Source organism: Rissa tridactyla, chromosome 22 (genome assembly GCF_028500815.1).
Source record: "Rissa tridactyla isolate bRisTri1 chromosome 22, bRisTri1.patW.cur.20221130, whole genome shotgun sequence".
In the NCBI taxonomy this organism is placed as follows: domain Eukaryota; kingdom Metazoa; phylum Chordata; class Aves; order Charadriiformes; family Laridae; genus Rissa; species Rissa tridactyla.
Genome location: NC_071487.1, coordinates 139,068 through 150,063, shown reverse-complemented (window position 1 = coordinate 150,063; position 10,996 = coordinate 139,068). Strand labels below are relative to the sequence as shown.

Genomic DNA, 10,996 nt, shown 5'->3' with positions numbered 1-10,996 from the left:
TGCCGACAGCACAGCAGGTGCTGGGGTCCCCTGGGTATCTGAGAGGGGTGAGGGTGGAAGGGGGGTGTCAATGCTGCGTTCCCCAAGAGCTGGGGAGGTGCAATGGGGACACGGCAGACACCAGCACCCTGCACCGGATGCCAGCACCCTGCGAGCTGGCAGTGACGGCAGCGATTTCCCAACCGGCACGTGAGGCCGTGCCACCAGCCCCCTGGGCTGACAGCCACCGAGGAGACAGGACCGTCCCCAAGGAGCCTTGCCACCGGTTGGGAAGGTAAGGGCAGGGCTGGGGGTCTCGGAGTGGGGTTGGGGAGAGGGGGGGACATGGGGGGGTCAGGGCATCTCCCTGCCTGCAGGCATGGCCTGCCCTCCCCCCGGTGGAGGGCCGGCAGCGGGACAGCAGTGGCGGGGCTTGCACAACCCTCGAGTGATGATGGCTGCCTGCCTACAGCCCTGCACCGCGATGCCACCCAGCCGGATCCTGCCACCGCTGCTGCTGCTGCTGGCGCCGGGCCCCTCCGCCCCGTGCTCCCCCCCCCAGCCCAATGCCACCCATTTTGTCTGCACCGAGCCCACCCTGAGCACCTTCCCTGCCGGGCTGCCCCCCACCACCCTGGCTGTCTCGGTGGAGTTCACGGCACTGGCCACCCTCCTCCCCACCGCCCTGGCGGGGCTGCCCCGGCTGCAGGAGCTGCACCTCTCCTCCAACCGCCTCGCCACCCTCCCCGAACCCCTCCTGCGCCCTGTGCCCACCCTGCGCGTCCTCGACCTGACGGACAACCTCCTGGCCGACCTCCCCACTGGCATCTTCACCGCCGCCGGCCACCTCCAGCACTTGGTGCTGCGGGGGAACCGGCTGCAGGCGCTGCAACCCGCCTGGTTCCGGCACCTTCCCCGCCTGCAGTGGCTCGACCTGGCTGACAACGCCTTGACGGAAGTGCCACCTGCGATTTTCCACCCCTTGAGCTCCCTGCATAGCCTGGATCTATCCCACAACCGCTTGGCAACCCTGGCACCGGACGCACTGGCCGGGCTGCGGGTGCTGGAGAGGCTTGACCTGGAGGGCAACCAGCTGGGCATGCTGCTGCCTGCCGTCTTCGCCCCCACGCCCGCCCTGCGCCTCCTCTTCCTCCAGGACAACAAGCTGCAGACACTGCCCACCGGCGTCTTCGTCCCCCTGCGCCATCTCCACGTTCTCGACCTGTCGGGTAACCGGCTGCAGGCGCTGGAGCTGCCCCCCGGCACCATGTTGGACCTCGACATCTCCGGGAACCCCTGGGCCTGCGAGTGCCCACTGCTGATGCTGCTGCGGCAGGCGGCCCCGCAGCTCACTGCCAGCCGCAATACCCTCTGCGCCAGCCCCGCGCACCGCCGGGGACAGGAGGTGGCTGCTGTGAGCCGGGCTGGGGACACGGGCTGCGAGCCTAAGGGGGACGGGCAGCGCCCACCGAATCCCTAGGCAAGGGGTTTGGTGTCAACCCAGGTGGCCGGGCATGTCACCTCCCTCCCTGCCACTCTGTCACCAGCCGAGATGAGCTCTCCTGGGGAAACTGAGGCAGTGAGACAGGGGTGTGGCTGTCCCCAGCCCAAAGACCACTGTCCCCATCCCGTGATGCCCATCCCAATGGCTCCCAGCCCCATCCCACTTGGCTCAGGCTGTCCCACATCCCTGTCCCCATCCCGCCTGGCACATGTCCCTGTCCCCACCCCACAACAGCACATTAAATGCCATCACTTGTAGTCATCACATTGTCTCCTGTGTGTTGTCCTGTGAAGTCCCCAGGGATAAGACAGTGGCAGGCACCATGCCCCTGGCTGTGCCCATCCCATACCTTCTGTGTCCCCTGCCCATGCCCATTCCATCTAGGCCAGCCCACTCCCCCACAGGCCCACTCCCTGGGATTGCCCCCACCCTCTCCCGCCAGCCTTGCTCACCCCCAGGTGACACAGCTGTCCCCTCGCCTGACCATCCAGAGAGGCTGAGGGAGGCGTGGGACCCTGTGGGAGCTCTGCTTCACATGGGAACACCTGGTTTGGAGACATTTGGTATGGAGATATTTGGCATGGGGACACGTGACAAGGGGACATTTGGTATAGAGTCACTTGGTATGGGGACACATGTCAAGAGGACACTCATTGTGGAGATGCTTGGCATGGAGACACCTGGCGTTGGGTCACTTTGGAAACACCTAGGGTGGGGACACTTGGCATGGAGATGCTGGTAAGGGGACACCTGGTATGGGGACTTCTGTCAAGGGGAAACTTGATATGGAGATGCTTGGCATAGGGACACCTGGCAAGGGGACACTGGGTATGGGGACATATGTCAAGAGGACACTCGGTATGGAGATGCTTGGCATGGGGACACCTGGCAAGGGGACACTTGCCATGGGGACACACGGCAAAGGGACACTTAGTATGGGGACACCAGTCATTGTGTCCTGTTGCTGTGGGGACACGTGGGGAGGGGGCACCTGGGGCGGGGACACGTGGCGTGGGGCGGTGGGCCGGGGCCCCTGGCCGCCCAGCCGGGACGGGGTGTCGCTGGGGGTGTCGCTGGGGTTGTCCCCCCCGCTCTCCCCGGGCAGGATCGGGCCCCCGCGGCCCCACGTGAGAGCCACCACGTGGCGGCGTCCTCCAAAGCCCGCCCCCCGGCCCGCCTCTCACTCCTGATTGGTGGCAGCGCGGCCCTCCCCTTCGCTGATTGGCTCCCGCCGCCAACTATGAATCCGGCGCTGGGCGGGAGCCGGGGATCGCGATCACGGCCGGGGGTCGCGACAGACCGCCCCCACCCCCCCACCCCCCGTAAGTACCGTGCCCGGGACTTGGCGGTAGTTGGAGGGTGGAAAGCGGGCCGGGGGGGGGCGTGTCCAGGGGCTCCCGGGGGATCGGGGGGTCCCAGGTGTCCCCTGCATGTCCCCCCCCCTCCGCCCCTCCGTGATGGGTGCCACGGAGCAGCCCAGGGACTCCTAGGGGACCTGCCCCCCCCGGGACCTGACCCCGGGACCCAGAGGGACACCCCCAAGGACCACAGGGGACACCCAGGGACCCCGAGGGGACCTGCCCCCTGGGACCTGACCTCCGGGACACAAGGGGACCCCTCCAGGGACGCAAGGGGACCTGCCCCCCTCCAAGGACCTGCCTTCAGGCCCCCCCCCTCCAAAGCCCCCTAGGAGTTGCCCCCTGGGTTGCACAGGACCAGGCTGGGGGGACAGCGGGGCAGGGACGCTGCCGTGTCCCCCGCGGGACCCAGAGTGCAGCCGTGGGGCAGCGGGACACCCCAAGGGGCAGAGATGCTGCGGGGGCGGGGGAGGGGGCGCACACGGTGGGGTCTGTCAGCTGCCCCGCTCCCTGTGGTGGGTCCTGGGGCTGCCCCGGCCGAGGTGACGGTGACCGGTGGCACGTCCCCACTGCAGGGTTGCGTAAGGCGAACCCAGCCCGGCTTCCGGGTGAATCACCCAAAACCCCTCCCCAGCCCCAAACGGGGGAATGGGGGGGCCCAAGCAGGGATGGGGGGGCCCAATCCTGCTGCATCCCGGCATGGCAGGAGATCAGCCCCACCCCCAAACCCCTTCCAGACCCCCATGACACCCCCTCGAGCGGCTCAGAGGCTTCCAGCTGCCTTCCACTCATGTCATGAGTTGATGGGTCTCAGCTCTTGGAGGAGTAGGAGCTGTGGAGGGGCGTGTTGGGGGGGCTCAGCCCCACCACGTGCTGCTTTCCATGGCATGGCGAGGGGTGGCCACAGGGCTCGGCCACCCCAGGGGTCCACACCAGGCTCAGCCACCCATGTCACCCTGTGATCTCTCTCTTCCCGCTGCAGCCGCCGCTGCCATGTCAGCCAAAAACACTGCACTGGCAGAGGATGGGCAGGAGCTGAAGGTAGGGTGGCAAGGAGGGTTCAAGGTGGGACTGCAGGCATCGCTTGGGGCCCCAGCTCACCGTCACTCCCCCAGCAGAGTGTGGTGAGCCGGGTGGCCAGCCTGGCCCTGGTGAGCTCTGCCTGCGGCGCCGTCTCCACAGCGTACACCACCACCAAGGAGAGCCACCCCTATGTCAGGTCCGTCTGCGACGCCGCCGAAAAGGGGGTGAAGACGCTGACAGCAGCGGCGGTCAGCGGGGCCCAGCCCATCCTCACCAAGCTGGAGCCGCAGAGTGAGTGGGGCTGGGAGGGGGCGCAGCATCCCATGGGTTTTGGGGTACGCCAAAAACTGGCCTTCGCAAAGATCCTGCAAGTCATCAGGATATTAAAAACACCTATTTTCACACCTCTAGTTTCCACTGCAAACGAATACGCCTGCAAAGGGCTGGATAAGCTAGAGGAGAAGTTGCCCATCCTGCAGCAGCCCACGGAGAGGGTAACGTCTCCCCTGGGGGACATGGGGGGGGGGGGGTGTCCAACCAGCGCTGGGTGAGGTGCTGGGACAAGGTGTCCCTCTGATGTCTCCTCCCAGGTGGTTGCAGGGACCAGGGAGCTGGTGTCATCCACTGTGAGCGGGGCGGTGGGCCTGGCCCGCGGCGCAGTGCAGGGCAGCGTGGAGAGGACGCGCTCGGCACTGAGCACCGGTGTCAGCAGCGTGGTGGGCTCCCGCGTGGGCCGGCTGCTGGCCACAGGGGTGGACGCGGTGCTGGGGAAATCGGAGGAACTGGTGGAGCGATACCTGCCTGGGACAGACGAGGAGCTGGGTGAGTGCCGACCGCACCATGCCAGAAACCGTCTCCCATCTCCATCTCCCACATTTTGCCCTCCGGGACCTCCACCCCATCACTCACCACCGCTCCAACACCCAGTGCCCCTCCTTAGCCCCCTGCGGCAGTGCCCATGGCCACCGTGACACCGCACAGGGGGCCATCCCCACCCGTTGGGAACCCGAAGCCAGGGAAGGCGGTGGGTGAACTCTCACCTGGAAACCAGAAAGCAAATATAGCCCTGTGCCGCCGCTGCGGGTATTTATAGCTCAGCACGGGGTAGGGGTGGGCAGAGCTGGCCCCATGTCATGGCAGAGGTGACCGGAGAGGCCACCTGGCTTTTTGGTGACACCTACACATGACTTGGTGGCCAAGCATCCCATGGGTGGGCACCCCTGCCTCCCCATGATGGGTGCGGAGCTTGGGGGGCTCATCCTAGCACCAGGGGGTGGGATGCTCTGGTGCCTGGCACGGGATGCTCTGGTCCCTGATGCGGGATGGTCCAGCCACCCAGTTCTCGCCCCACAGCAGTGGCGGCAGCGGGTGTAGAGGTGGCCTCACCGGAGTGGCAGAGACGGTGGCAGAGTTACTTTGTCCGCGTGGGCTCGCTCTCAGCCAAGCTGCGGCACCGAGCCCTCCGGCGCTCACTGGGTGAGCTGCAGCGGGCACGGCACAGCGCCCTCCAGGTCCTGGCCAAGCTCCACCACATCTTTGAGCTGGTAAGGATGCCTTGGGGACCACGCCAGCCCCATGCCAGCCTGGCACACCCCCCCCCGTGTGACCCCACCTCACTGTGTCTTTCCCCAGATTGAACAGGGGTGGCAGGGCATGGACGGGCCCCTGTACGGCACCCGGCAACACCTCCACCGCATGTGGCTGGAGTGGAGCCAGCAGGATGCTGTGCCCATGGAGGAGAGCGAGGTACGGAGAGGTGTACCATGGGGGACACCAAGGTATGGGGTGGAGTTGGGGGCTGTGCCCATGGAGGACACCAAGGTATAGGATGGAGGACCATGCCCCTGCAGGTGACCACAATACAGGGCAGGGGTACCCATGGAGGACACCAAGGTACAGGGTGGGGTGGGAGGCCCTTCCCATGGAAGACACTGAGGTATGGGGTAGGGGGCCATGTCCATGGAGGACACCGAGACACAGGTTGGGGGGCCATTCTTCTGAAGGACATCAAGGTATGGGATGGGGGATCGTGCTTGTGGAGGTCACCAAGGTATGGGATGGGGGACCGTACCCTTGGAGGACACCAAGGTATGGTGTAGGGGACCATACCCATGGAAGGACACCAAGGTAAGTGGTGGAAGGCCATGCCCATGGAGGACACCAAGGTACAGGTGTCCAAGCCAGGCACGGGCAGCATCGTACTCCAGGGCCACCACTGCCCGCTGGCTGCCTTGCAGGTGGAGGCACGGACACTGGCCATGCTACGCGGGCTCCTGTGCCAGCTCCACGCCACCTGCACCCGCCTGGTCACCAGCGCCCGGAGTTTCCCCAACAGCGTGCAGGAGACGGCGGGACACGTCCGGCACAGCGTGGAGGGCATGCAGGCTTCCCTCTCCCACGCCCACTCCTTCCACGACCTGTCGGGTTTGGTGCTGGCGCAGAGCCGGGAGACAGTGATGCGGGCGCAGCTGAGCATTGACGAGCTGCTGGAGTACGTGGGGCAACACGCGCCCCTGCCCTGGCTGGTGGGACCCTTCGCCCCCATCCTTGTGGAGTATCCGGAGGATGTCCCTGTGGAGATGGCCAAATGGGAGGGTTGTGTCACCGTGGGGGGGTCCCACCATGTGGCCGCTCCCCCACGGCTCTGCAGCCAGCGCTGAGCCCCCAACACCACCAAACTGGGGGAGGACCCGCCTGCCCGCAGCAGCAAACCCCATCCCCACCGGGGACGAGGTGACGATGGACTTGGTGACCCGGCGTGGGACCCCTGATGCCACAGCCAGGGACTTGTTTGGGGAGGGAGGGGACAGTGGCACAGAGAGGGCACAGCGTGTGCCCAGCCCTCCCCTTCTGGGGGTCCCTGAGCCTGGAGAGTGTCGGGATTTCTTGTCTTAGTGGCTTCAACACACTTTAAAGAGGAAGAAAACTTTTTAGGCCTTAAAATGACTCACAGCCTGTAGCGCTGGCTGCGGCAGAGCCACCACGTCATGCTGGGCTCACTGGGGGGGCTCGGCAGGGGCGGCAGAGCTAGGGGCGTGGGGTCACCCCGCGAGGGGGGTTTTGCCCGTGGGGTGCTGGGGTGGGGGAAGTGGGGTGGGTGGTGGGGTGGAGGGTGCTGGTGGGTGGCGGGGGTGGCTGGACTGTGAACCGCAGCCGTGTGGCACTGACCTTCGTCCCGGTTATCACCGCCATGGGGCTGGGCCCAGGGTGTCCCCAACATTGCAGCCGCAGCGTGGCCACGGCACCCAGCGGGGTGGCACCAGCTCCCCCGGGACTGGCCGTCCTCCTGCCACTGGCACCCACTGGGACCAGTCTGACCTTCGCTGGGCAAGGTCGGGGGGGAAACAGCGGGAGCCCTGTGCTGGGGGAGTCCCCCAGAGGGGAGGGTGGGTTTGGGGGGGGCGGTCAGTGCCTGAGCTGTGCCGGGGGCGTCAGTGCAGCCGGGGGATTCAGTGTCAGGGCGGCCGGTGCAGCCTGGCTTGGGGGATCCGGACCCGGGGGGGTGGTCGGGTCCCGGGGGGGTGGGTTCAGTCCAGTCCCAACGGAGCGGGTCCTGGGTGGGTCGGTGCAGCCCGCTCCCAAGGGAAGGCGTCCCGGGGGGGGGCCTGTCCCGGGGGATCGGTACATCCCGGTGCAGGAAGGGGGTGTCGGTGCATCCCGTTCCCGGGGGTCATCCCATCCTGGGGGTATCAGTGCAGTCCGGTCTCGAGGAATCGGGTCCCGGGGACGGGGGATCCGGTCCCGGGGAGGGGGCGGTGTCGGTGCAGACGGTCCCGGGGGCTCCGATCCAGCGGCGGCCGGCGCAGCCGGGGCCCGGAGGGGTCCTTGTCCCGGTCCCGGGTGCGTCGCTGCGGCCGGTCGGTGCTCCCGGACCGCCTCGGGTCGGCCCCGGCGGGGCGGGTCCCGGTGCCGGTCACATGCGCTCGGGGCCGGCCTCCGGGGCTATAAAGGCTGGTGCGGAGGGAGCGGGGCGAGTCCAGAGCTGAGACGAGTCGTCGGCGGTGAGTGCGGTCCCGGTCGCCTGGGAACCCCCCTGTCCTGGGGGGCCACAGGCGGGTGGGGGCTGCCCCGTCCTGGGGGGGAGTAACTTGGGGTTCCCCCAGTCTGGGGGTGAGTTGGGGGGGTCTGACTCTACTCACAGTTTCCTTCCCCCCAGCTCCACCATGGCCACCAGTGAGCCTGGGACGGCGCAGCCCAAGGCGGAGGAGCAGCAGGTCAGTGGGAGCAAGCTAGGGTTTGGGGTGGGGGGTCCGGGGGGGTCCCGGTTTGTGAACAGGGCTCTGAGCCCTTGGGTGGGCTCAGAGGGTCCTTGGAGTACCCCAAAACCATCCTCGGGGATTGGGGGCACACACTGCCTCCCATCACCTATCAGCTTTGGGGCTCCATCACCCCCCAACTTGTCCTGACCCCTTCATGTCCCCAGAGCATCGGGACGCGGGTGGCCAGCCTGCCCCTGGTGAGCTCTGCCTACGGCATGGTCTCCACCGCCTACGCCTCCACCAAGGAGAGCCACCCCTACGTCAGGTCCGTCTGCGACGCCGCCGAAAAGGGGGTGAAGACGCTGACAGCAGCGGCGGTCAGCGGGGCCCAGCCCATCCTCACCAAGCTGGAGCCGCAGAGTGAGTGGGGCTGGGAGGGGGGCAGCACCCCGTGGGATTTGGGGGTGCCCCAAAACTGGCCCTAGCAGAGCTCCTGCAGGGCAGCAGGGTGGGAATAATCTGGTTTTGCTTCTCTAGTTTATGTTGACAATAATTATGAATGTAAAGGGCTGGAGAAGCTAGAGAAGAAAGTGGGGGGGGCAGTACCCCATGGGTTTTGGGGTACCCCAAAAACTGGCCTTCACAAAGATCCTGCAAGTCATCAGGATATTAAAAATGCCTATTTTCATGCCTCTAGTTTCCACTGCCAACGAATATGCCTGCAAAGGGCTGGATAAGCTGGAGGAGAAGCTGCCCATCCTGCAGCAGCCCACGGAGAAGGTAGCGGGGTGGCGTGGGATGGGCAAACACACCCAAGATCCATCCCAGTGCTGCCTAACAGAGGGTTTTCCACCCCCAACCAGCTCATCTCGGACACCAAGCAGCTGGTGACATCCACGGTGACAGGGGCCAAGGATGTCCTGACCAGCACCGTGGCTGGGGCCAAGGATGTGGTGACCAGCCGGGTGACGGGTGTGATGGACATGACCAAAGGGGCTGTGCAGGGCAGTGTGGAGCTGACCAAGTCGGCGGTGAGCAGCAGTGTCAGCACTGTCATGGGCTCCACTGTGGGCCAGATGGTGGTGAGCGGGATGGGCTCTGTGCTGGAGAAGTCGGAGGAGCTGGTGGACCATTACCTGCCCATGACAGATGAGGAGCTGGGTAAGAAGCTGATCACAACCCCCTGGAGATGTGTCGTGGGCTGGGATCCCCTTGGGGAGGGGTGGGTAGAGCCTGGGCAGGGGGATGCTGGCTCTCCATGGGGGGTGGTGGTGGGGCCACCTCAGCAGCTCCTCTCCCACAGCCAAGTTGGCCACGGCTGTGGAGGGCTTTGAAACGGAGCAGCAGAAGCAGCAGCAAAGCTACTTCGTGCGCCTGGGCTCTCTCTCTACCAAGCTGCGGCACCGAGCCCTCCAGCACTCGCTGGGCAAGCTGCAGAATGCCCGCCGCAGCAGCCAGGACGTGCTGGTCCAGCTCCAACGCACCCTCGACCTGGTAGGACCCATCCCCATGTCCCCACCATGCCATCCAGGGGCTGCAGCAGACCCCGCCACGCCGGCCTCTGCCTCTCCTCCCAGGTGGAGCACCTCAAGCAGGGCATGGACCAGAAGCTGCAGGGAGGGCAGGAGAAGCTGCAGCAGATGTGGCTGGAGTGGAGCAAGAAGCAACCAGGCGGTGGCAAAGACCTGGTGCCACCAGAGGTAGGTGGAGGGCAGGGGGTCCCCAGGGGCACCTGGTGTCCCTCCCACCCCTCACCACCCCTCACCACCCCTTTGTCCCATCACAGCCGGTGGAGTCGGGCACACTGGCCATGCTGCAGGGCTTGACACAGCAGCTCCAGAGCTCCTGCCAGCCCTTGGTGTCCAGCCTCCAGGGCCTCCCCACCAGCATCCAGGACACGGCGGGGCAGGTCTGGCAAAATGTGGAAGAGCTCCGGGTGTCCCTCGCCTCTGCTGCCTCCCTGCAGGACGTGACAAGCAGTGTGCTGGCCCAAGCCCGTGCCCATGCCACCAAAGCTCGCCAGCTGATGGATGAGCTGGTGGAGCATGTGGCGCACAACACCCCCCTGACGTGGCTGGTGGGACCCTTTGCCCCGTCGGGCCAGCGCCTGGTGGACCTGGAGATGAAGTAGCATCCTCTGGGGTGGGGTGACACTGGTGTTGTCCCCCCCAAGCCTAGATAGGAGCATCTACTAACCTCTGCCTGGCCCACCTTGCCTATAACCATAGTGCCTGCCTGTACCGGGGAACCCCTCCTGCCTGCCCAGGTGCAGCCCTGTCCCTTGTCACCTGTGCCAGGCACGTGCAGCAAAGTGCCTTGGTTCCCCCCAAGTGCCTGGTTGGGGTCACCTCCAGCCCCCAGCTGTATCCCCCATGTCCCCTCATCCTTCATGCCTTCAAGCCACCAGCCATGTAGGGTTGGGGACAGCTTGTGAAGCAATAAACTCTGGTTAGTTTTCACTGGACTGATGCTTCTTCTTGGGGGACGTGTAGGGCACCAAGGTGGCATCAGGGTCACCACGGCTGGATGCCACCCCAGGCAGGGGAGCTGCTGGCAGGAGGGATGATGTCACAGCCCTGCATGACCTCACAGGGGCTGGGGCTTCTAACGGAGTCACAGGGCAGGGGGACAGCCGGGAGCTGAGTGCCCGGCACAGCGGCCTCTTTCCACCCCACCCCTGAGCAGAACACATGGCTGAGGGTGAGTGCAGGAGGTGCTCTGGAGCAGCAGCCACCCATGTCCTGGCCCCAGCGACACCCCGAGCCTGTCCCCCTGCTGCTGTCCCCTGCCCTGGGTGCACAGGAGGTGGCACCAGCAGGTACCCAGCCCTGGGGGCAGAATGAGGCCCATGGAGGGTGGCTCAGACACAGCCCCTATCCCAGCAGTGGTGGGGTGTAGGGCGCTGCTTATCCCCCTGGGAGTGAGTGGCAGCA

At 66.0% G+C, this 10,996-nt stretch overlaps 2 protein-coding genes across 2 annotated transcripts; both read left to right on the top strand.

The window, feature by feature from the left end:
• Positions 1–171: 171 nt before the first annotated feature.
• Positions 172–1,739, top strand: LRG1 (leucine rich alpha-2-glycoprotein 1). The gene is made up of 2 exons (XM_054181862.1): positions 172–274; positions 452–1,739. Exon 2 carries the CDS (start codon positions 464–466, stop codon positions 1,457–1,459), a length of 996 nt encoding a protein of 331 aa, XP_054037837.1. The 5' UTR covers positions 172–274; positions 452–463; the 3' UTR covers positions 1,460–1,739.
• A 2,080-nt stretch (positions 1,740–3,819) lies between these two features.
• LOC128900791 (uncharacterized) lies at positions 3,820–10,522 on the top strand. The gene is given in 13 exon segments (XM_054182312.1): positions 3,820–3,882; positions 3,957–4,155; positions 4,276–4,686; positions 5,218–5,408; positions 5,497–5,610; positions 6,102–6,517; positions 8,021–8,078; positions 8,288–8,483; positions 8,761–8,843; positions 8,927–9,224; positions 9,367–9,557; positions 9,641–9,763; positions 9,850–10,522. Coding segments are annotated over 13 exon segments (2,673 nt in total). The 5' UTR covers positions 3,820–3,834; the 3' UTR covers positions 10,195–10,522.
• The last annotated feature ends 474 nt before the right edge of the window (positions 10,523–10,996 follow it).